The sequence below is a fragment of the Periplaneta americana genome, chromosome 10 (assembly GCF_040183065.1).
Source record: "Periplaneta americana isolate PAMFEO1 chromosome 10, P.americana_PAMFEO1_priV1, whole genome shotgun sequence".
NCBI classification, from domain to species: domain Eukaryota; kingdom Metazoa; phylum Arthropoda; class Insecta; order Blattodea; family Blattidae; genus Periplaneta; species Periplaneta americana.
Genome location: NC_091126.1, coordinates 12035687 through 12062491, shown reverse-complemented (window position 1 = coordinate 12062491; position 26805 = coordinate 12035687). Strand labels below are relative to the sequence as shown.

Genomic DNA, 26805 nt, shown 5'->3' with positions numbered 1-26805 from the left:
CTATACACCAATGCTTATGTATTCACAGCGAGACATGTTGCTACACAGTGAAGCCATCTCTGTATAGATAGGCCTAATTAAAACGAATTTTATTACGCCATACGGAAGGCAGTTTGATCAAAGACCTTATTATTACTATGCAATTGTTTCATTTCATTCACAAAACACAAATTTTATAGGCTACAATGTAGGTTAAGTTACCTGTGGGAGCTGGACCAATGTCAGCTGTGTCTTATTTCGACCGTTACAATCAGTGCTACACGAAAGCATTTTTTATAGCTCTACAAACGCATTCTAGCTGCAGTGTGTAACGGAACTAAAGCTGCATCTACACAGTTCAATATTGCAATCGCTTATGCATGCAATCTGGGAAGAATATTGAAAGAATCAAGTTTAAAAGGTAAGTTCAATTAAGATGCATGAAGATTTTGTGTCTACATGGTGCGCCGTTTTGAACGTCGTCCTCACTGCTTAAATATATTAATTAATATTAAATATCAATCTTGCATTCATTGCTTTAAAGTTGAAAGAAAAGTTTAACCGTGTAGTTGCATCTTAATGTATTCATGATCATCAATTTACGGGGAAACAGTTGGCGACAACGACTAAACAAAAGAACGACCATGCGATAAATTGATAGCGATAAATCTAGCTGCAAAATTATCGCAAAGTGTGACTGTGATGGGTTGGAATTCAAAATTTAATTACACTTCATTGGTCGAAAATGGAATGACGTCATATAAACTAAATAGTCTAAATTATGCAAAACATTCTAGAGGGACCGCCAAAATGAAGTTTGAACTTTAAGGGGCCGTGACACTCAAGACGTTGGGAGCCACTGCTCTAGAGATCTCTGCTGCGACATAATGGGACTCGAAGGACATCTGAGGTCAAGGGCAAGCCTCGTAACTCTATTCTATAACATGAAATTCGGACAGGTGAAATTCAGAATTTTAATTTCTATTAAATACTTTTTAGTTGGTTGAGACAGGTGCTAGGAGTCCATGGGCATGTAAAATTAAAGCTGACCGTAGCCATGGACACAAGAAAGACAGAGTTGCCTGTCTGGAGGAAAGCTGAGATCTTCTAAAACATACCTGCACAAACAGCGCTCAACGAGCGCGCACGCTCCTTCGGAGCGGGAGAGCCGTGTTTACCGCTCGCCGAAACGGAGAGGAAGATACGTCAGAATGACATAGACTTGCTATAGGTAGACGAGAGGGAAACGACCACTCAGTTATGTAGTGGAGTGTAGTGTGTAGGCCTATTCTCAGTAACTGTTTCACGTTGCTTACCTACTGTTACAGTACAGTATGTAGGAATCTAAAAGACGGAACATAACAATTTAACATTTAACGATTTACAGATCGAACATATTGGTCTTCAATGTGACCGAAGGGCTAAAGATCGTTTGAATGATACTACTAGCCTGGTTGAGTTTTACAAGACTAAACATTAGCAATAATATCCACGACTACACAGGCTGACTGTGAAAATGATTGCTATGTTTAGCTCAACATTTATATTTGTGAGCAACTGTTTTCTATAATCAACTTTAATAAAGGCAGGCATCGAGCATCTCTAACTGATGTTTCATTACGATCAGTAGGCTACTGTTCCTTTCAGCTGGCAACCGCATAAAATCTCGTTTTGATGTACTGATAAATAAAAATATAACAAAATGATATTGTACATTTAAGTAGCTATAGAATTTCTATTATTTCTGTAAAATAAATATTTTTTATTAATTAATAATAGTCGAAGATAGTTTTGCAAACACTGAAAGGGAATTCATTTCATAAACACTCGTAATAGTACTTCTTTTTGTGTATATTTTGTACGAGATCACCCCTTCTTCCAGTCCATCCTTATACAGAGCGCAGCTAATTTCTGCATTCCGCTCATGAGCTGTGAGCCGTCTCGGAGAGCGCAAACCTTGTGCAGGCCTGTTCTAAAATATTTGGATCTTCGTTTCACTCGTTATGAAGAGTATTTAGATTCCCATGGGATTGAGGCAGTGCTAGAGTGACTAGTGTGATATGGCGGGAAGGAACTATTTCAGCAGCGTCAAGAAAGAGTATGTGCGTGTGTCTGTGTGTAAGAGAGAGAGGCGAAAAACATGTTCGAGTACTGGTAGGAGGGAATATAGCCAAGGAGGCCTGCCAGAAATGGCACGTAGAGGTAGATTTAGAACACAATTTGGTATTTTGATTGCACGCAAGAAAGAATATAACCATAAATTTTCTTCTCTGAAGACGTAGAACACATATAGTTCGAGGTTTTATTTATAATGACTTTATTTTAGAAGTCTTATGCGCTGATGTTGCAGGATAATCGTCTGTAAATCTTGACGTCAACCGGAACGAATTTACTGTTGATTTTAATTTGCATATAATTTAATTCTGAAAACGAAATTAATACTGCTTTTCTGTAATAATGGCTGCACATATTATCTCGGACATTTGAAAGTGCCTGTTTGACTAAAAGAGAGTAGATCATTCAGGATCCGAAATACTCTCACGATTATAGGTTCCATTCTCACGAAAATGAAATAAAGCTATTGCGCAATTTTGTCGTGCATGAAAAAGGTTGTACGGTTTGTCAGAGTTCCACAAACGTTCAAACAATTGCGCTCAATTTCCTGCTCAGGAATTAACTGGACTCTACTCAGAGAGAGGGTTTCTATTGTGTGGGAATCTCTGATAAAACAAGAATTTATTGCATATGAACTACCTGCTTTCGAGGCCTGAAAACCAAGGCAGGTCCTCATATAGCACAGCAATCCACCATTCTACTATTGTTAGTCTCGACAAATTTCCTGCACTCCGACAAGAGTGTTTTATTAAAATTTTCCAAAATAAGCAAGCCTGAATATTATCCGTCTGTATATTTAAAAATGATTACACAGTACAGGAAAATAAAGTTTGGAATTGCTCGTGTTAAAGAGTACTCCCGGGTTTCATTTAACATGTGTGTGGAAGCAGAGTCCGTATAGGCCAGTTTCTATCTGATGCTTTTCCAATTCACTGCGGACTAAAGCAGGGAGATGCACTATCACCTTTACTTTTTAATTTCGCTCTAGAATATGCCATCAGGAAAGTTCAGGATAACACAGAGGGTTTGAAATTGAACGGGTTACATCAGCTTCTTGTCTATGCGGATGACGTGAATATGTTAGGAGAAAATCCACAAACGATTAGGGAAAACGCGGAAATTCTAGTTGAAGCAAATAAAGCGATAGGATTGGAAGTAAATCCCGAAAAGACAAAGTATATGATTATGTCTCGTGACCAGAATATTCTACGAAATGGAACTAGGGGAGAGTCGGGTAGTATCGGACATCGGGTAGTATTGGACAGTGCGTTTTTTTCATCTACAACCATATGGTAGTACCTGAATGACATGCGACATCACAGAAACGTAACCATGTCAATCAGGTACTATGATCGTGTGGTAGATGAAAGAAACTCACTGTCCGATATTATCCGATGTCCGATACTACCCGACTCTCCCCTATAAAAATTAGAGATTTATCCTTCGAAGAGGTGGAAAAATTCAAATATCTTGGAGCAACAGTAACAAATATAAATGACACTCGGGAGGAAATTAAACGCAGAATAAATATGGGAAATGCCTGTTATTATTCGGTTGAGAAGCTCTTATCATCCAGTCTGCTGTCCAAAAATCTGAAAGTTAGAATTTATAAAACAGTTATATTACCGGCTATTCTGTATGGTTGTGAAACTTGGACTCCCACTTTGAGAGAGGAACAGAGATTAAGGGTGTTTGAGAATATGGTTCTTAGGAAAATATTTGGGACTAAGAGGGATGAAGTTACAGGAGAATGGAGAAAGTTACACAACGCAGAGCTGCACGCAATGTATACTTCACCTGACTTAATTAGGAACATAAAATCAAGACATTTGAGATGGGCAGGACATGTAGCACGTATGGGCGATTCTAGAAATGCATATAGAGTGTTAGTTGGGAGGCCGGAGGGAAAAAGACCTTTGGGGAGGTCGAGGCGTAGGTGGGAAGATAATATTAAAATGGATTTGAGGGAGGTGGGATGTGATGGTAGAGACTGGATTAATCTTACTCAGGATAGGGACCAATGGCGGGCTTATGTGAAGGCGGCAATGAACCTCCGGGTTCCTTAAAAGCCAGTGAGTAAGTAAGTAAGTGGAAGAAATCAAATAACTTTTTTTATGAAAGTCGTGTAAATATCTGTCGTAATCAGTCCTAAGAAAGGCTATTGGCTCATCTTAAATAGTATATTTTTTCATCCTTTTCGCCTTTTCTTTAGTTCCATAGTTTTTTTGTTTTGTTTATTAATAAATTTCTCGTTTCTGTTTTTCTTGATTTATATACTTTCTTTTTTATATCCAGTCATTTTCTTAGTCCGTCTTCCATTAGAGCTCTTCCACTTTCTTACTTTCCCTCATGTTTCTCTCATTGCTTTCCTTTTATTTCTCCTCCTCCTCGCTTCCGATTTTACTCTCTTTGTTCTGATTTCTTCCCTTATATTTATTCTTCCTATATTTTATATTTCGTTTTTAACGTCCAATATTTTTTATTTTCGTTCTCTGCCTGTCTTGTGTCGGTGTATTTCTCATTTTATTTAATTTATTGTAAGCTATTCTTTATATCTCACATTAGCATTCTAGCTCTGTACGTGAACGAGTTCGTCTTAAGAACTTACCTTGGCTTGCAAGTCTTGCTTGCCTAACTGTCTGACTTTTTAATGTTCTATATACCCTGAATTTCAGTTTTTAGGGTCCAAATTTGACAGTATACAGTATTCAGGATAAGATTTGAACAACGATAAGCACACTGAACTTGTGGTCTCGCTGGGTCGTCAACCGAAAATAATTTCCCACTCATAGTGACTCTAGCAACAAATTATACTGGACTCTTGTCCGATGTGGAAATACAATTAACATCTTGATTCATTAATTTCAAAATTAAAGGAATATTTTTTTCCTACGACGGAAAAAAAACTATTTGGTGAAAACATCTTCTTGGTGACAAAGTAGAAGAGAAGCTGTTAAAGTTATTTTATGATTCGAGCTTAAAAATGGAGTTTACTACAACGCCTTGTTGCATACGCCCATATATCCCGATTAGTTCGAACTTAGGGTTAAGATACAAATTAGATTTACTTTAAATGTTATTTTAAGTGACCATGTTTCATTTAATTTAGGATGCTCCTTGTTATTATTATTATTATATTTTTATTATTATTATTATTATTATTATTATTATTATTATTATTAATTATTGTTTTTATTAGTTGTGTTTATTATTAATTTTCACATTGAGTGTAGGCCTAATTAGTTACCACTGCCACCGGGTATATACCCATTTGCAGTGTGAATACATACATACATACATACATACATACATACATACATACATACATACATACACACATACATACATATGGAGCAAATCAATTGTTATACAAAAATTATATAACACATAGCAAGCAGATTAATTCACTTTACAAGCATAAACATTTAATTAGTTGAGTAAGGTATAACTTTGAATAAATTTGATTTATTATGTTCTCCTGGCCCTTCAAAGCCTCAAGACAATAGGCACAGCATTCAAGACCGTAATGTATTAATAGCAAACTCAATTTTCATAACAGCTGGGGGTTCACCGTTTTGGAATAACGGTTAGCATGCCTGACCATGAAACAAGCGGGCCCTGGTTCAAATTCTGGTTGGGGCAACTTACCTGGGTGAGGTTTTTACCGGGGTTTCCCTCAACCCAATAAGAGCAAGTGCTAGGTAACTTTCGGCGGTGGATCCTGGACTTATTTTGCTGGCATTACCACCTTCATCTCATTCAGACGCTATATAACCATAGCAGTTGGAAAAGCGGCGTAAAACAATTAAAATTATAATAACAACTGAGACTGACAGGTGGAAGAAAGAGATCTGATTTGTGTCTTATATATGGGCTATTCCATATGAAATCGATCAGTAAAAAACCTCGCATTTTTTTATACTCTATTTTTTTCCCTATTTATACAAGGTGTTGAGGAGAGTGCATTTGCAAAAATATACTATAGAAAGTCAAACGGTTTTCGTATTGTTGAGCGACAAATTTAGCGTATTTTAGAAAAACAAGCCTCTTTCAGCGCTCAGAACTCTGGAACCATTTACTGCAGAACATTGAACGAGAGATCATTTTGAACCTGACATTTGGTAGGTTATGATAAGAAGTAATCCTTATTTTTATTGTATATAGAGAGACAGATAATCTGATTTTACTTACTTTTAGGCATTTTGCCCATTTGTAAAAATGTAAAAATATTGAGAAAAAACCTTGCATTATTAAGAGGGATTCTTCATTGTTTGCTTAGTGTCACGGCAATAAGTTTCGGGGGTATTAAATAAGTTATATTCACACGCCTAGACTTGAAAGGCGCAACACAGCAAGCACTGGCCGAGAGATGAAGATAAGCGAGCTTTGGGCGTCATTTTACTCCTGTGTTTATGAAAACCTGTGATAAAGCTAGCCCAGCTATGAGCTACTAGATGAAACACCACGTGTTTATGTCTCCTGGCCTTCCTTGCCTAGGCTTGCTCCCGCCTCACAGTCAGCTGGTTAGTTCACGCGCGTACTACTGATTTTCTTTATTTGATTTTTCAATACTTTCTTATTAACGTTGCACCAGTAAAAAATACTTGTTTATTTATACTTTCAATGCGGAATCTAACCATATATCTTAAAAATATTTTTTCGTTGGCAAAGGTGTCTTAGTTAAGAAAAATCTAAATTTCTCCATTTCCATAAAAAGTAAGAAAAACTGTTTACATGTCAATATAAACTTTAACTTTTTAGCATCAAAATAAACCATGATTTTGATCATTAGGTGAAAGGGTTTCGGAGCCACAACAGTTTAAAGTTGCTATTTTTATGAAAATACAATAAATTAAATATTTTTAATTTAAACACTATGAAGTTCTGATGCCTCAAACTTTGCACAAAGCATTGTATCATAGTTGTCTACGGACAGAAAAATTTTCATTGTATTTAAAAATTGCAAGGTCAATTTTCTCTATATTTCGGTCGATTTGAGATGGAATAGCTCGTATATATCTCGGTTTTTAGTATAAAACATAATCGAGGGAAAGAATGTACTCACAACGTAAGGCTAATGTTTATAAATTTTGGAAAATCTTTGTATATGATGTCCTTTTACGCATACGTGTCACTATCCTTTTAGTTTGACGATTGGAAGAATACTTTCTTCTTAGTTGGTTATTTAACAACGCTGTATCAAATGCTCGGTTATTTGGCGTCCATGAGATTGGTGATAGCGAATGTTATTTGGCGAGATGAAGCCGAGGATTCGCCATAGATTACCTGGCATTCGCCTTATGGTTGAGGAAAACCTCGGAAAAAATACCTTTTTTACATTCTGGAACAAATGTAACTCAACCCAGCACACAGGACACACACCATTAAAATGCAGAACATTCCTGGGAAATCCAGGACGTCTGGCAACCCTGGTTGAAATCATGTAACATAACCCCAAAATTTATAATGTTAACACAATTCAAATAACTTAATAATTCGTCAGTGACTATATGTATTAAAAGAATGTATTCAAGAATGAAGAAAAAATAATTGAATATTGTGATCCCAAAACGGGTTAAGTCCATTTTTATGAAAGGACTGGTCTAGTTTTTTATCCATTGTTCTACGAATTGAGCGAGTTTTCAAGTGACATACACAATAACGAAAACTTTTAGATAAGAACTGGCGTTGTTGTGGAAGAAACCAAGCCTAAAATATAATGATAGAAGTCTCAAGCATAATCATTAGGGCTAGGATTTTGATGAAATTGCATCTTTTTTCTAGTAAGCCAGAAACACAGCCGCTTTAGTATTTATATGTTATGTGATAAACTGAGTGTTTTAAGACATATTTGTTAGGGCATTTTTTTGCATTTTTTGCCTGTTTCAACTCATAAGAGCATCTTTTGTGTTATTCGAACATTTTTTAGGCATTTTCATTTAATTTTGGCCACAAATCCCCATTATTAATAAAAAATAATATTTATTTCCTTCGACATTTTGTCTATAAATTTTGTCCATTAATACCTTTTATTTTTTACTTGGTTATCAAGTATCAAATACGAGGTTATTTAGCGTAGATGGATTTGGTGATAGTGATATGACATTTGGCGAGATGAGGTCGAGGATTCGCCATAGATTACCTGACATTTGCCTTACGGTTGGGAAAACCTAACCAGATAATCAGCCCCAGCGGGAATCGAACCCGCGCCCGAGCGCAAATCCGGATCGGCAGACAAGCGCCTTAACCGACCGAGCTACGCCGGTGGCTAATACCCATTATTTTGTATAATATTTTGATCGATTTTATACACAAATATTGGCCTTTTAACGTAATACACCCCATGTAATGGATCAGTCCAACCATCCCTTCAATATAGACTTCTCTATACTTGCTAATTCCGTATAAGAGTGACTTTGTGATGGGTTACATGGAAACTACATCAGGTAAAATAATTAATTAAAATGTACCACTTAGAAAAATTATGTAAAATTAAATAAACTTAAAGGTTGGTACTATAATTTAATTTAATTACTAGTCTAAATATTAAGTAGCAGAAAACTCCTTTTCCTACTAAGCCAATTTTAGAATGTAAGATCAATTTTAGGGCATTTTAAGGGCATTTTTTTTTAGATTTTTAGGTCATAGATGCATTGTTTTTAGGACATTTTTTTATGATTTATAGGCCATCAAAATCCTAGCCCTAATAATCATATATATGTATAAATCATAAAAATGTCCAAATGAAGTAAGCGAGTTTCGGGACCACTCTTTTCAATTGCTCCTTAGCACAGTTCTACAGCACGACATCGTACAAACAGTAAGGGAAAATAACAAAATAAAAATATAAAAAGATGACCGTATATGACATAATGTCCGTAAACACGGGATTTTTGGTGTTCCGTATGGTTTTTATAAGGGACAAATTTTTCAGTCCTCAAATACGGGAAACCTGGCAACCACATTGGCGTACTCATCTCGCGAAATGTGTACCGCTTCACTAGCACAAATTCTATCGACGCTGGAGAACCGTTTAGTTGATACATTGTCGTTAAATGACCGAATAAGAAGCAGGATGTAGAACATTTTGTTTGAGCAGTAAAGTTGGAATTGTAACTTTTCACGACTACGCGAGCCAAAGAGGGCTTTCACTTAACTGCCCATTAATTCTGTACGTGGTATACTTCCTGGATAATTAGACACGAAGCTAAATAGTGGGACGTCTTGTTTAGAATTGCTTGACAGGCGTGTCGTGGTGAGATTGGCAACATCAAGACACCGCATCGCATACCTGGCAAGTGCCTGCACGTTATTAATAGTGCAAGTCTTTGTAATGCAGTGATGGTATACGCATGGCTGGAAATGCTGTCCCTCTGTTCGCAGGTCTGGTACGAAGCCGAGACGGGAGTCGAGACGATACAGGCACGCATTTCATGAACCTTCCGTCACCCAATGTCCAGAACGAGGTAAGTGCTGACGCATAATGCTACTTTGTTTACTACAGAATATTCAGTATAATACAAAAATAATTTGAGTCCAAATCTGTAGCGGCTCGTCGTAAAGAAAATAGGTGAAGTGCTGTTCACATACACAAATGCATGAACAGTTTTGCTAATATAATGAGAAGGCCTACTATTCGTAAACTACGTATAATTTTACTAGTTCCAGAACACATGCAAACAGGAAAATTAATTTATTTCAGGACTCACCCAATTTCTTGCATACAAAGTCAATCCTCCTATCTTTTAAAGTAGCAAACCTGTCGATGATGTCTTCATAAAATGTCTCGGCTCAATTGAGGGTGGACAGTATATCTCAATGCAAAGCTATGGGGCTAATGATGAAAGTCTCTCCTGTTATGTGGCATTCCAAATGAAATTTTCAATCTTTTCAAAGAGAAAAGCTTCTTTCATCGGAATAGTTTAAGTTATTTCATACAACTTCTCTATTTTAGCACTTTTTAGAACAAAGAACAAATGGAATTGTAGGAAAAAACAACTTTTAAACTTTACGAATGTATGTGGCGTGCATTCCCGATAAAATAACATATAGGGCCGAATTCATAGTCAACACTTATCGTAAGGAAACACTTAAGCAGTTGCTTATAATAATTTCCAATTCATAAATCCCACTGAAGTGAACACTTATTCAAATAAGGTAGCTTGTCAGCTTATTCAAGTGTTTCCTCATATGCATTGTAATCAGCTGATTCGGTATAAAGTAGATGATGATTATGATTTAATTTAATTTATTGAGTTCTGTAATTAAAATGAAAATGAGTTTCGGCAAGCTAAAGATATGTCAGAGATATGGAGAACCCTTTAGAGATGTATAATGATCAACAATTTAAAAGGAGATACCGTCTCGACAAGAACACTGTTGTGAATATTCTGGTGTCTCTTATTGAAATTCACAATACAACCATGAGGCTTACCGATTTCGCCACTGCTGAAAGTACTGGTTGCTTTGAGATTTTATCATACAGCAGCATTTCAGGTAGATTTAAGTGGCATTTTTTTTTTCGAAAAGTATTCACGTCCCAACAAAGTGTTATTTGCATTTTTGTTTGTATTCTACCCAAGGAATAAGCTGTTAAAAGTTGCGTAATTATATCATTTCCACTTTGTTTACCATAAAAATGACTGAAAAATAAATTAAAATGATTTACTTACAGGAATATTTCCGGAGTTTGCATTAAACTCAACTGCAATTTTGTTCCATGTCAATTTCTTCTTCTGGAGAGAACAATTATCAATTTTTTTTTTTTTTTTACTTTCGACAATATCTCCAAATTTCATAACTGGTTATCTTAGCTCACTTCTTTCTTTTCTGTAAAATGCTTTCTGGACATCTTGTATAATTTTTAGCTCTATAATATTTACTTCTGTATTTGTGTACGACAATAATGCCGATTTAAGAATTTGAAGGCGCTGGAAAACAATTGAATGTGGGAAAGCGCTCACGTCTAGCCATGTTGCCATATTTCTTTCGATTTCAAGGGAATGCTCAGGGAATATGAATGAGTAGCGTCTCTGCAATACGATCTGAAATAAGTGCTAAGGAAATGCTCATTACTTAAGTGTTTCCTCATTTTATAAGTGGCGACTATGAATTCGACCCATAGCCAACTAATTTACCGCTGCATGGCTGCCTGCTTAGACACAAGAAATGAGGATACCTTTCTCGAGTCAGGTAGTAGGCCTACATACTGTAACATTTCACAGCCCTTCAGCAATAGCCCCCGGCCTTGGAGACCAGCTTCAACCCTTCTCTACCGTTAGATCTGCAAACTGGTTACTCCACATACAACAAGTCTGACAGTTCTCCGTAACTGAAAGACTCAGAAACGCACTTCACTCATACAATCTTTCTTTAGTGCGTCACGTCACGTTACCATGGAAACCAAGTGCTATATGAGAATGGGAGCTCAAACATTTTCACCTCTACAGTATTATAGGTTTCAATAGACACCGCTCGGCGCTCGTAACAGTCGACATGATTCTATTCAGTGGACGGTTACAGGTACTATTTATATAACTAAACACTGTTAATAACGACTGAAAATAAAACTTTTTTTATTTTAGAAATACGGAACCGGTAATAATTAGAATTAATTATTAATACGAGATAAAATTGTGTTTTACACGTAAATAGGTGAAATGGTACTTCACTTACTTCACCTGAATAACCGCCCCTGGTCCAAATGAAACCTAATAAAAACCAAAACGTAAGTTGAACGTACTTTGCCGTACATTTCTAAGTACTGAACACTACTTTTACTTGTTATTTTAATTTCAGTGTAAAAAATTGCAGTAGTTCTGCGATCTTTATGAAATAGCTAGTGTTACCCTATCTTTAAACGCAAACTCGAGGACGACATACCAAATAACATCTTAGAGATACAAATTTACACAATGAGTCAAAGTCGTTCTATTTCAAACAATTAAAATGAAGTCAAAATGTTTAATACCCTGCATGTTTTGATACTTAGTTTCTAAATTATTATAATCTGAGAATGCGTGTAGAAACACACAAAAACTACAACTGTTCAATAGAATTTCAGTCACTCATGTTCAGGTAGAGGGTAACTTAATTTAAACAGCTCATAAATATCTATCTGTTGCTCAGATTTTCTTTAAAATATCAGGAATTTTTCGCAAGCACGAATGAAATGACAAACGTTCAGTGGCGGCTCCTGCATATTTATTAAGAGGAGGAAAGAAGTTAACAGCACGAAATGACACCTTCTTGAATAAAACATGCTACAAATTAGCCTACATGCATACATTTAAGACCAGATAGTGTTGGGGTTGGCCTTCCTTTCTGTATACCAATAATCTGTTCTTGTAAACTGAGTTTCCTAAATTTTACAAAATATATTATGTTTTCACTTCCATTCATTGTTGCATAATTGCACAAATTAACAATTACAAGGAAATTCACAACCTCGCAGCATTTCTCGCGCACACTACAGCATCACACGTGTTGGAAGAGACTAGCTACTAACACGTAACCGGAACCGTTTTACGGAAATGGGAAAGGGAAATAATCTGAGGAAAGCGAGAACACTGCACCCACCCACGTGGTCTGTGTTGCCACATGTACATTTTAAAAGTTCAGTATCACATGCTTTTGAAGAATGTCAGGTCTTGTGGCTGTCGCCCTGTCTAGTAGACAATGAATGGAAGTGAATTTCAGGGGCCAAAAGACCTGCGATATTAACGTAGAACTAACTACTTCCTCTTTGTTTTTTTTATAAACACAACTTTAACTTTCAAATATCCTTGAAAGTTTCAAACCATGAATAGTAGCCTATATAAAGTGCAATGAATAATATTTTTTATTTATAATTAAAAAAATATGTGGTATCTTTCATAGCTTTGCGTTTTCATTGTGCTTCCGCCTAGATGTGTTATAGTCTGGTTGAATGCAAAATCGTTAGATGGCAGCGGTAGCGAGCTTGCTGCACGACCAGTCGGTTTGTATTTCCCGCCCATGCGCTGATTCAGAGGAGGATCTCCTCCCTATCCGTTTATTTACTTCCTTTAAAAGTCTGCTTCTTTCTCTGGCCGCTAGTGCGATGTTGTCTATGTGTGTTAACTGCAGTAAAGGAGGAATGGATTGACTTTCCTCCACACAAACAATCCCGTATCTTTCTCACAGTTTTCTACAGCACATGAGAGCGCGTCGTTTAAAACTCGATCAACCGAGGTTTTCTTATAGCTGTGAACTTAAAAATTATCGAATCTTCCTCGAATTTCAAGGCACATATTTTATTTGGTATTTACTTTCAAAAGAAGAAAATGTGAGAGGACGTTCCTCCCTTCCCTCCCCCGAGGAACCGCCACTGCTAGTGTTACCATATCTTTAAACGCAAACTCGAGGACGACATACCAAATAACATCTTACAGATACAAATTTACACAATGAGTCAAAGTCGTCATATTTCAAACAATTAAAATGAAGTCAAATGTTTAATATACTGCATGTTTTGATACTTAGTTCCTAAATTATTATAATCTGAGAATGCGTGTAGAAACACACAAAAACTACAACTGTTCAATAAAATTTCAGTCATTCATGTTCCAGTAGTGGGTAACTTCATTTAAACAGCTCATAAATATCTATCTGTTGCTCTGATTTTCTTTAAAATATCAGGAATTTTTCGCAAGCACGAATGAAATGCCCACAAGTAAAATGACAAAAGTTGTAGGCCTACTTCACTTTAGCTAGTCCTTTCATTGATTTCACAACAAGATCGCTGCATTTGAACTAATTAAAAGGTAAAATGCTCAGCGAGTTTGACAAAGAACTCGCTACCCTTGTCCGAAAGCTCGTCTGAATCAATTATGTAGGCAAATTGAGGGAACAGGAAAAACAGAACCTCGTGTTAGTCGTGTGCGAACCGACAAGTAAAACGGTAAGAATAAGAAAGAAGAAGTGAAATGGGCTCTGTACTGTCGAGTGTCATTGTGAGCTCCTGACTCTTGGGTAAAAAGAAAGTTGCAAGTTTTGCTGAGAATTTTATCTCTCGTTGTTTAAACGTCAAGCATTTCTTTAAAATTAAATCACACATCTAATTTCCGAACATCGGCGAGAATTTTTTTAATTCCTGCCGGACGGTAATTTAATCCTTCAAAATGAGAACAAGTTCGGGAAAATGAGAACATATGGCTCCTTCATGCGTACATTTGTCTTCAAGAAAGTCCGCAGAGAGCGGAAGTTATTGTGTTACTTTCGATCTACAGTATGAGCAAAGCTTCGCTACACCGTCACGCGACACCGTTGGCTAACGTCTGCAGCGTTTATAAACGTAAGAAATGTTGCAACCAAGACACATAGCCATGTGTGCGCGAAGTAGACAAGGAACAGAAACTTGTTTCACGTGTTAGTACATTCGCCGATAAAAGATGGCGCATAGTAATGTAGCGAATTTCTGCTCACTCTTATATTTTAACGTCCCGCGCCGTGGCGTCGTGGTCTAAGGCTGGTATTCATAGACGACACTTTATATCACCACTTTGCAAAGTGACACTTTTGACGAAAGTGGCTCTTTCACATTAGTGGTATTCATAGACGATTGAAGAAGTGCACTTTACAAAGTGTCACTTCGCCAGCAAAGTGTAGAGTTATATTTTGGTTGGTAACAGAAGTCCCACAATGCCTTTCAAAACAAGTGAACAAACAATAACAAATTAATGTGTAACCTACAAATTACAATGCTTGTGATTTGAATTGGGAGCCTAATTGATCGCGCGAGAAAGAAAATAAATATTGAAAGTTGTTTTATTTCAGTTTATAGTTTTGTTGCCGATAGTTTAGATTATTTCAGTCAGTTCAGATATATAATATTTTATTAAATAGGTAGTGATACTGCTGTTGAAATTATGTTATGTTTTGTACAGTACATAGCTGATCCATTAATTTATGTAGTCAGATTAGGTTTTTTACATATCTTTTTCATTGATTTATATCGCTGAGTTAGGTTTTGTATGTATCCGTTCCACTGATTTATATAGTTCGGTTAAATGTTGTACATATCTTCTATTAGTTTATATAGTTAGGTTAAGTTGGACTGAGTAGGTTACGTTTTGTGTGTGTCTATATATATCAACATATATAATTAAATTTACATCGTTATGTTAGGTTTTATACGTATCTGCTTCATTGATATATCGTTTTATTTCTTTTATTTTCATTTTTGTCTTTTTCGTGAATAAAAGTAAAAAAATGAAATAAACACATTAGTACTGCTATTATTATTATTATTATTATTATTATTATTATTATTATTTTTCTCTCTCTCTCTCTCTCTCTCTCTCTCTCTCTTTCGTTTCCATTATTGCCTGCTCTTCAGGAATATTTTGAATGCCAAATTTTTCTACAATGCAAAACAAAATAGGCCTAATAGTATGAGATCTCTTTTTATGGTGAGGTTAAGACGACTGCACATGAACTAGAGACAGTATCTCAGCAGAAGCAGCCATATCTGATGTATTGCTTACCGGCGTGGAAATATATATTATCAAAACAGTAATGATTATATCAACATCAAGATAAATCTTATCTCAAAATACAGGTAGTCAACAAAAATCAAAATCATTTTAAAACCAATATAATTATGGAATCTGCTTAGAAGGCAGGCACGTGAGGTCTCTCAATGCTAATTTAAGATAGTTATGCCTACATTAGATTGAAGTTAGTTTAATATTATTTAAGTTAAAAAAATTCGTTTCAGTAATAAGAAATAGGTTATATAGACATATCTATCTACATATCACTTCATCGAATTGAGGTTATAAATATACGAATGTTACTACAGAAATACCTGAACTATGATATTATAGATATTAATGTATGGTACATATCTGCAGCATAGAATTTTAATGCAGTCAATAACTGTATTATTGGAGGCACTGGTAAACCTCTATTATTCGTTTTTGTCAACCAGTCATCGAAAAGATTAGCAATCTCAATAAGTTCCTTTATAAAATCGGAACCGATTTTTTTTTAATTCTATATCATTATAAAATTCCACGGGATTGTTTTTAGGCCTATCCCTAATGTAGCGCTTTCGTACATTGTTCACTAATTGTGCCATCTCTTCCGCACGTTCTAATAAATAATTCGAGAACCTCCAAGACGTCCGCCATTTTTCTACAAAGTGACTTTTCGGCTCAAAGTATGGTCGGAAGTACACTTTCATCCAAAGTGTTGCTTTGCACCAAAGTGTCGACTGTGCAACGGAAAAGTGATACTTTGCGTCTTCCAAAGGACACTTTAATCGAAAGTGTCGACTATGAATACCAGCCTAAGGCATCCTGCGAATCATTGGATGTTTCAACATCTATAACATTGCGCTAAAATTCCAATACCTCACCACATTAAAAATGAAAATCTTGCAAATCTAGTCTTTCAGGTGAGGCTCCCTGTAAAGCAGATTTGAATAATTTCAAGGGAAAAATTGTTCCGGGGCCGGGTATCGATCCCGGGACCTCTGGTTGAACGTACCAGTGCTCTGCCAACTGAGCTACCCGGGAACTCCACCCGACACCGTCTCAAAATCTTGATCTATACCTACAGACCACTCTTTCTAAAATCGGTATCCTTGCAATGGTTTAATTCTTGTGTATATTATTTCAACTAATTACGATTTTGTCGCACTCAATTCACTTGTCCATTTTTCGTGCAGGGAGACCAAGAGACCGTATTTCATAGACATTCAGAGGACGAGGTAGACCTTCCTCAACGAAGAGGAAAAGAGGAAGGTGACGTCGAAGAAGAGGCTCCTCCAGCATCGGCGCTCACACGCCGCCGGGCTCTGGTGCCTCCGAAACTGCTAACGGAGTGCAGTGACGACAGGAAACTCTCAGGGTGAGTACAGAGTACAGGTTATTAGTAGAGCTGAGATTTTATGTAACATAACTATATCAAAATATATATGTGGAAGTAGTCAAATACAGTGATGAAATATGTAGCCGAATATGTAAATTCAATAAAAAATGTAATATGCAGAGTCATTCAGTGACTATGTTACAAACTCTTAGGGATGATAGAGAAGATAATTGTGAAGAACTTTCATATAGGAACCTATGTCTGGAAACATTCCATTTGTAGTTACAAGCCTAGATATGTTAGTCAGTAGAACCAGCTAGAATCGAACTTAAGGCCATCCTTTTGACGTTTGGTTGCAGACGACCTGTTCCTGCAAACGTTGGTGATTTCTCATAAACATGATATAAGCTAGTTGGCATCGTAAATTATATTTTGACTGATTAAACCTTCCAAAATTTCCTTCCATTGCCTTTTGCTCTTCCACAAATGAAATGCATATCAGCAAGTTGCGAGAAAGCTGCTAGATTTAATCCGTCAAAATATAATTTACGATGCCAACTAGCTTACTGTATATCATGTTTACGATACTTTGCATACTTCCACTCGGTAATGAGTTTTGGAATAATATTCTGGGGAAATTCCACAGATAGTAACAGTATATTTCTATTACAAAAAAGAGTAATTAGAATAATAGTAGGTGCCAAATCTAGGGAATCTTGTAGGACTATTTTAAAAAAACTACAAATATTGCCCATGGCTTGTCAGTATATCTTTTCATTAATAGTCTTCCTCGTATGTAATCATGAAAACTTTATAACTAATTCAACAGTTCATAGCATAAATACACGTCAAAAATTACTTTCATACTCCATCGGCAAGTCTATCGTGCTATCAAAAAGGAGTGCGTTATATGGCAGTAAAATTTTTTAATAGCCTCCCTATCGATATAAAAAATGAAAGTCAAAACATAAGATTATTTAGGGTCAAATTGAAGAAGTACCTAATTTTTCACGCCTTCTATTCTATAGGTGAATTCATGACATTCAATAACACTTCATGAAATTGATACTAAAATTATGTGTTGTACTAGTGGACTATATTGTAAATCTCATCTGTATATATATATTTCATCTAGACTGTGACTATAAATTAAGATTTTATAATAGTATTAAGTTTTTTGACTTGTTCCATATTCTATCTGTAAAGCAATGTATGAATACCATGGAATGTTAATAAATACAATACAATACAATGAGGTTACACTGACTAACATATCTAGGTTTGTTACTACTAAACAAAACGTTTCCGAACATAGGTTTCTATATGAAAGTTGTTCATTATTGTCTCCTCTATCATCCCTAAGAGATTGTAACATAGTCACTGAATCACCCTGTATAAGTAAACCAATTATTTTATCACGCAACATTTTGTTACATTCAAGTTTACTCTACTCCTTAATGGGATTGGGTATATTTTGTAACCTGATATTCTTAAGATGTAGGCCTATATTATCCTATACAGGAACAGTATTTTTAATAGTTTCATATTTGGTCTAAACTTTACTTCTATTCCTATAAAATAGTAACATATTTCGTTACTTGAAATTAACGCAGCAATATGGTTGACGTTAGACAAATTTTCAAACTAAGTTTTGAAATTAACTTGAATGTTTTTATTTATAACTTGATTCTGAACTGCCTATAGCATGACACTACCACTTTACACCTCTTACTGTAGATGCTATTATAATTAACTCCATTGGCAATATTAACTACCGATACTTCGATGGTTCATAATAAAGATCCTAAATTATTTAATGTGCAAACGTAAAATAATTTACTAAAAACTACGTAAAATGAATGTGTTTCGTGAGCCGTAATGGTTACTTACCAAGGGCAGTCGTCCCAGAAAATAGATCTGATGTTGACATCGACTACATATCCGCCCTCATTGCTACGGAGAGGAGGTGTTTCCATGCGTTGGTAAATGCTACTGAATCGACTGCGATGTTGCCATTTTCTATAGAAACAAAGTCGAATTCTCGCTAAATGAAAAACAAATAAAGCAAAATGGCAAAGGAAATGTCTGTTCCTTTTATTGTAAAGATTTACTCTGTGAAGCTACTATCATTAAACACCCTCCATCCTGTGTATGTGTATATATATCATATATACATATATACATACATACACAAAATAATTCTATTACTCTGGGAGGTGAAATATCTGGTGATTTGCAACAAGAAATGTTATTTTTCCGCATTTTGCACAGTTTCAGAATTAAAAATGCGTACCATTCTGTAATGTTTACAAACGAAGGCATCATTACACATGAGTTACACTCAGACCAGCTTGAAATGAACAGTAACAAAATTAACTGAGTGATGGGGGTTTACTTTGTTTGCTGTAATAAGTTTATTTCATTAACTGGATATTGTTTTGCTACAATTGAGTTACTACAGCTGAAGTTATAAATTTCCTAAACAGTAATAAAATCATAGCTTGAAAACGTTGCGTAATAGAAGTAATTTGTATTTGCATTTGAATCTGTTTTTGTTGAGGCCAAATAAGTCACTGTTCTGTGGTTTCCATTTTTTGTTGGTCATACTTAATGCAAGGCCTAACAATTTGGTGTTGAAATGGAAAATATCACATGTTGCGTCCAATACGTAGACATACATATACAGGGACATCATTTTATTTTTACTTCAATTTTTATTTTACCTGAGTTTTTTAATGTACTTCACTCCCACTCCTTCTACTAGGCCTAATGAAGTTCAACCGTCCACACAGATCCAAGACCGCATATACAGTAATAGTAGCCTTACGGTCATAGTAAACAGTACGTTACAAAATATGTTCGCGTTTTCCAGTGACGAAAGAGCTTTCAATATTGCATCATTTTCCATTTGCCTACGTCGCATCCCAGTTCCCCCCACCTGCTTCTATTCGCCTCTCTGTAAATGCTAGTGGCTGGGCTGTCTTAGCTCTTTTCTGAGAACATTAATTTCTGTTAGGAATTGGACGTCTACGTAATATTATACCCATACAATAACTTAAATAAAAGGGCCTCGTTAAGTAATTAACTGTCACGTTATTTCCTCCCTTTCTACGACGCGGCGACGTAACCACTTGGACGGACAGTAGATAGCATGTCTGAGTAATTTTATCTTTACGGATCGGGCAGAAGTGAAGATTGAATTTAGAGTACGTAAGGCCTCTTTTATAGAGTAGGTACAGGATTATTTCAACATGAGTTACTGATACGAAGTACGAACCTGGTAATTGGAATTACGTACAATGGTCTATAGGGCGATAATATGCAAAAAAAGAACTGCAGTCTATATCGAAATGAACTGCCACCATTTTCAAAAATGTGTTTAAATATCCATATTATGATTATTTTTCAATTTAACTTCATTCTCTATATTGTACGCTAATGTGTTGTATAACATGCACTGCATAATGAATACGTCCGCATGGACAGCTCAGTTCATGAGTAAAAAAACTTATTGTTAATACTGTTCTGTATTTTGATTAAAAAAAAAACCTAATGAAAATTATCAAACTCAAAATCGCGATATTTCCTAGTTTACGTAAATGGATGAACTACTTTTCTTCCCTCCTATACCTAGTAAAGTGATTTGTTTGTATATTACGCCAGTATCATCGAACTCCAGTCGTGGAAGGGTGTAGCAAACGGTGTTTCCGGTTCTTAATCGTTGATCCAAAGTATAGCCAGGTTAATATTAGAAATGTTAGTAAAAATAAAATGATGTCCCTGTATATAGGCCTATGTATAAGTATAGGCCTATGTATATGTATATATACATATATATATACAGGCAAAATTTCAGGGTTGGATTTCACATATGTAGAGGATCAAAGAAGTTATATAGACATGGTCCAGAAAATTGACACCGTAATTATTGAGATATCAGAAAATCGATTATTTTATGTTGGTACGTTACTAGCTCCAGTTAAGTTTTAAAATGATGTACCATGTTGCCATACTGTAGGCCTCTACTCGTCGTTTCATTGAAGTATGAATACGCTCAAAAATGCCTAGTGTTGTTCGACAACCCTGCACAATAATTCTTGCATGAATTATTGATTCATCCTCCACAGCAGTGGAGTAGCTATACCAACGACTTTAAATATCCCCACACAAAAATGTCCAACGTGTTTAGATCAGATGTGCGTGGAGGCCAAGTAATTGGTCCACCTCTACCTATCCAGTGATCAGGATAACATTCATCCAGGTGTTCACGGACATTTAGATCAAAATGTATAGGCGCACCATCATGCATGAAGTACAGTCTTAGAAAAAAGTTTTGTCGCACAGATACTTTATAAGTCCCAGGAAGGCGGCAGTGCGCATGATCAGACATACAAGGAAATAAAACTAATTTTATTATCTCAATTAGTGGTTTTCTTGTGAACCAGTTCGCTCGTCCTCTGATCATGCGCACTACCTCCCTTCTAGGACTTATAAAGTATCTGTGCGACAAAACTTTTTTCTAAGACTGTACATGTCTTGCTGGACTGCTAATGGAATGTTGTCCACAGTACAGTAATGTTGAGTCCATGTCTACTTCTTTAACGTTTAAACTACTATAATCCATCTACAAGTGCTAACAGATTCCGTTCAATACTGATATTTATCTGCCACGATTAGCTATATGTAGCTTACTATACTAAGTTAATTTTGTACCATTAATTTGCAACACTAAAATACTTCAATGTCTGATATCTCAATAATTATCAATTAACGGAACTATGTTTAAATAACTTTTTTTTATCGTCTACCAATCTTACTAATAAACCGTGTATAGTTTTTATAAGAGACTTATGCAGAGTTGAGACAGAAAACATTACTAATAAATCATGCATAAGCGTTGGACGTATAAATAATCTGTAACTATAAAATGGCAATGGCCGCCCCTCTAACAGCTGTTCGTATTGACTGTCATTTTATGATGATGGTTGCCTTGTAACCACAGAAGAACAAACCAAAGAACACAGAATAATTAGAATAATATTGCTGTAGCTTGTACTCTTTGACCAAAATATAGTGTGGTAATCGATTAGAGCCAATTGTACTATCAATACTTAACACGCCACACTAGAGCGCTCTACCGGATTACTAATGAAGTAATGACGAAATTATGACGTAGATGTGTAACAGTTATACTGGGTGTTCAGTTCAAAATGTGTCATGGCTCGCTGTATGCCGTCATGTGGCTAGCCGATGAGCCTAGAGAATTCAATCTTCCTACACTTCCGCAGACGTGTATAACCTGTGAGGCAGAGAAGTTGCCTAGCAAGTACGGCGTTCATTCTGAAGAATACGTACCGATACGTACGGTAACGCCGGTAGTGGCAGGAATGTGAACTGTTTGGAAATACGTACTGTCGGGATATGGAGAGAGGGTTAAGACGATTACTTACGTATTTGTTGACATTAACTTCGACGGTCAACATGGACACGGAGCATTTGATTTGTGTTGTGGAATGTTACCGTACGCAACCGATGATAACAAATACCCTGCGTACGACTTGCCGGCGCAAAACACAGTTCGAAAGAGGTTATGGTAGCACACAGACCGTACAGACCGCCATCTGTTGCTACGACGTTCAAGTTATACCGTACACGTTCACAAGTTCAGATTGAAGAACGCCTTAAATAATAGGCAACTTCTCTGACATATAAGCTAAAACTCGCTTCAAATTGGTGACCCAACAACAGTAACGTCATGACACACTTTGAAATGAACACCCAGTACTGTTATATATGACGTATGTAGTGATTATTAGTAAGGAATTTACACACGACTTATAAACGAGCTACTCGTTGTATAAGTATGAGACAGTTAAACGTCTGTATATACAGTTTTTATTAGTAAGACCGTAAATGTACAGAATCCAACCCTGAAATTTTGCCGTGTACTTTTGAACACCCTGAAACAAATAAATAATTGACTTTCTCTTTTTAACATCAGTCGATACTAATAGTGCATTCTCAACTTATAAGCGCTGTGTAAATAGACTTGCAGTTTTAAGAAAGCTCGGTTGTTTTCTTTATTTTTCGTCATGAAATTCGCATTGTTGAACATACATACGAAAATCACTTTAAGAAAGCTTTATGGGCTGTATCCCATGTGCTCCACGGTCGAGCTTTTAATCCTCAAATGTGAATTGGTAAACATTCCAACAGCGCCACGCGACTATAATCTTTTCGCTGTAAGAAAAATCCTAATATAAACAATAGCACGTGACTGAAGTGAGGCTTCATTGGCCGCTGTTTGGCGCCAGTACGTGTTCCCGCCCAATGTTGTACATTCTGTTTCATGTTAAACATTTCCCGTTACTCGTCAAGTAGGCCTAACCTCACTACTATGTATTCGTTTGCTTAGGAAACATTTACTTTATAATTACTGGAATTAAAACTCACTTAACTTATTATATATATTTAAGACTATTTCTTTTTCTCCGCTTTTGAGAGGGTTTCCACTCTTATGTTTAATAACCAAACACACCGAGGATGCAGAAGCCAAACTTCAGTACCACGTGCTTACGTGAACAACTACGAGCTCGAGTGACACCAGCTTGTTACAAGAATAGACTACCTCGGTATTACTTTTGGTATTCATCCGCGTTCATAGTACATAACAATATACAAAAGTAGCTTTTCTTTTACATAGCGTTTTACTATGAGTGAAGTTATATGCTTCATCATATTTAACAACTAGAATTCAATTTTTTATTTTCAAATAATACAAGATTATGGTTTCCAAACACGAACTATACTATCCTGCGTCGTGTGAGTGTTTCGACTGGGAGCCAATCACGGGTATGACAGCAACGTGCTTGTGTTTACATTAGGATTTTTCTTACAGCGAAAACAGTATAGAGCAATTTCTGCAGGTAGGCCTACAATATCTGAGTGCACCACGGCATAAATTTATTTCAAGTGGACATGAGTTGTTATTATTTTCCTGGAAACATGAAAACTTTGACTTATTGGGCTTCAACAAATACCGATTCATTTCCTATCCCATCCTAATGTATTACCAGTTCTTCTTGAATCGCCTGGCATATTTCAGCAGCAATAAAATTATTGAAGAAATCAAAGCTGCACATCTGCTGAATGTTTCATTGTTATTGTTAGGGGGGATTTGTATGCATTTTCCCAAGAAATTCGGTTTGAGTGCGAGTTGTCTGCATTACAGGAGTTCCGACAGCGGATCCTCACGAGCCCGCAGGAGCTCAATTGTGGTGATCCCTCCTATGCAGATCTGCCCCGGCGACCTCCTCGTGTATAGCAAAGTGCTTACTCATCGCAACAACCTTCTAGGTAAGTGACACTGTTGCTCTCACCCCAAGCTAGTCTCTGTTATAACAAGGAGTTCTGCACTGTGTTAATCCTTCCTCGATTCTTGTGTCACTGAATAACTTGTCATTTGTTTATTATTTTAAGCAACAAGCTACAATAATTTCACTGTACTTCACCACACTCTAAATCAGTGTTTCTCTAACCACAGACCATCTGCGATTCTATTGAACATATCGTGAGGGCGGGGTCCACGGGCTAAGTGGTAATGATTAAATAAAATAATTAATTAAAAAAAGGAAAAATTAGTATTTTTTAGGACTCAGACTCATTTAATATCACAACCCTGACCAGAAAACGACAGCTACAGTGTGTTTTCATATGTAAGTTTGAATTCAATATATTGCTAGTTGTATTAAATATTTTACCGTTCCCATTCTCACAGTTTTAAAACTATGACTGAAAATGCTCAAAAAGGCCTACATGTTATTGGAACGAATTGGAATACTAGAGATTGCAAAATATTATGCGTAAGGACATTTTGACAGAGATTATGTTTCTAAAAAAAAAGTGTCCCATAGTTTGTCATACAGGTCTAAGGGACGGAAACCCTGATTAAAAATGACCTGGCCCTCCAGGTTGGGGTTGAGGCGTGGGACTGACGACCCTACCTTCACAAAAACTTCAGTGTTACGAAATCTGTAGAAGAAAGTGCCGGACTGATGCAACAAAGACGACAAGGCAAATGGGAAAAGGGCATTCGAATTGGATCGTGGAACGTACTGACCTTATATCAACCAGGGGCTTTGCGAAAGTTGATGGACAAAATAGATAAATATAGAGTGGATATTATGGCAGTTGAAGAAATGAGATGGTTGGAAGTGGAATGGTAGAAAAGAAATATCATGTGATTTTTATAGCTGTCAAAAGAGAGAACACACTTTTGGAATACGATTTATAGTAAACAAGTGGAACAAACATTTAATGATGGATTTTCAACCTAAATCACACAGATTGTGTAGGCTAAGGATGAAAGGAAAATTTACTAATTGCAGTCTCATATGTGTTCATGCTCCAACGGAAGAGAAGAGTGGTGAGGAAAAGGATGCATTCTACGATGAATTGGATGAAATATATGATTGCCCAAAAATGATTGTAAGACAATATTGGGAGATATGAATGCCACGATTGGCAAAGAAAAATATATATACCGGTGATTGGGAAACATAGTTTGCATCTACAGGGTGTTTAGAAAATGGTGTTACAAACTTTCAGGGATGATAGCGAAGGGCACATGTATCAATTTAAGACAAGGAACAGTGATCCGGAAATGACCGAGTCGAAAGTTACAAGCAAAAATAGTTGTATGGAAATGAAATAATTTTATTCCTCTGTACAACTTATTTATGTGTATTTATCTGTACATCTTACACATACTGTATTCAGCTGACGTTGTTTACGTTGTCTACTTACAGTAGATAGTTTATTTTGCAAAAAACATGTGGAACATGTATGGCATCGTCATATACAATTTAAAATACATGATATCATACAATGGATAAAAATTAAGATACATGAATATTAAAAAACTCATCGACATCATACAATGGATTTGCCAATAATATAGTCCTAATTCGTGTCCTAAACACTCGGAATGGAAGATTCCTTATATCAACAGGTAGACTATTAAATAATTTAAAAGCAAAGAATAGAAAACTATTTTGAGTAATACTGTATTTACATTTGTCAATATATAAATTTGTATTATTTCTTGTAGAATATTTATGAACAGAAGTACATGCTATGTAATTATTAATGTTATTCCGAATGTAAAGAAGACAGGCCAATACATACATAGACGGCAATGTCAAGATTTGTGACCTTATAAAAAGAGGTTTACAATGAGTCGTATTTGGTACTCCATAAATTAATCTTATAGCTTTCTTTTGTAATATGAAAAGAGCTTGAGCAGAAGTATGGTGACCCCAAAGAATAATACCATAATTTAAATGACTTTGTATATGGCTATGAAATATTGTAAACAATACCTTGTTAGGTAAATTATTCGTTAACAACCTTAACATATATAGGCCTTTACTTAATTTCTTAGCAACATAGTCAACATGAGTTTTCCATCCCATTCTAGGCTCAAGAAAGATGCCCAGAAACCTAACAGTAGTAAGACGATTAATACCAAAGTTTAATTTAACAGTTTTGTTAGAATTAATCATAAGGTTATTCGCACTACACCAATCAACAACCCTACTTGATACATCAGCAAGTTCCATAGACAATATGTCACTATGGACAGGAACTGGCACGTGCCACGATATGTTTTCGTCGCTTTCTTGCAAGGTTCTAATGATAGGCTTACTTACATAAAATCATGTATTATGATGTACATGCACCTATTTTATACACGTAACATAATTTATTACGCGATATAATATAATCTATCTTTCATTTTAAAAACTATAAGAGAACTTATAATTTTCCACTTCGAGCACTGATTTGAAATTTTTCATTGCTTAGAATTTGCAGAGT

The 26805-nt window shown here is 35.9% G+C and overlaps 1 protein-coding gene across 2 annotated transcripts in view; it reads left to right on the top strand.

The window, feature by feature from the left end:
• Nucleotides 1-26805, top strand: part of LOC138707443 (uncharacterized) — a 642910-nt gene that overhangs the window by 547673 nt on the left and 68432 nt on the right. For both annotated transcript variants that reach the window (XM_069836867.1, XM_069836866.1), the window contains exons 5-7: nucleotides 9478-9560; nucleotides 16787-16968; nucleotides 24161-24285. In XM_069836867.1, the coding sequence (XP_069692968.1) occupies nucleotides 9478-9560; nucleotides 16787-16968; nucleotides 24161-24285 (390 nt within the window). The remainder of the gene's footprint in view (nucleotides 1-9477; nucleotides 9561-16786; nucleotides 16969-24160; nucleotides 24286-26805) is intronic.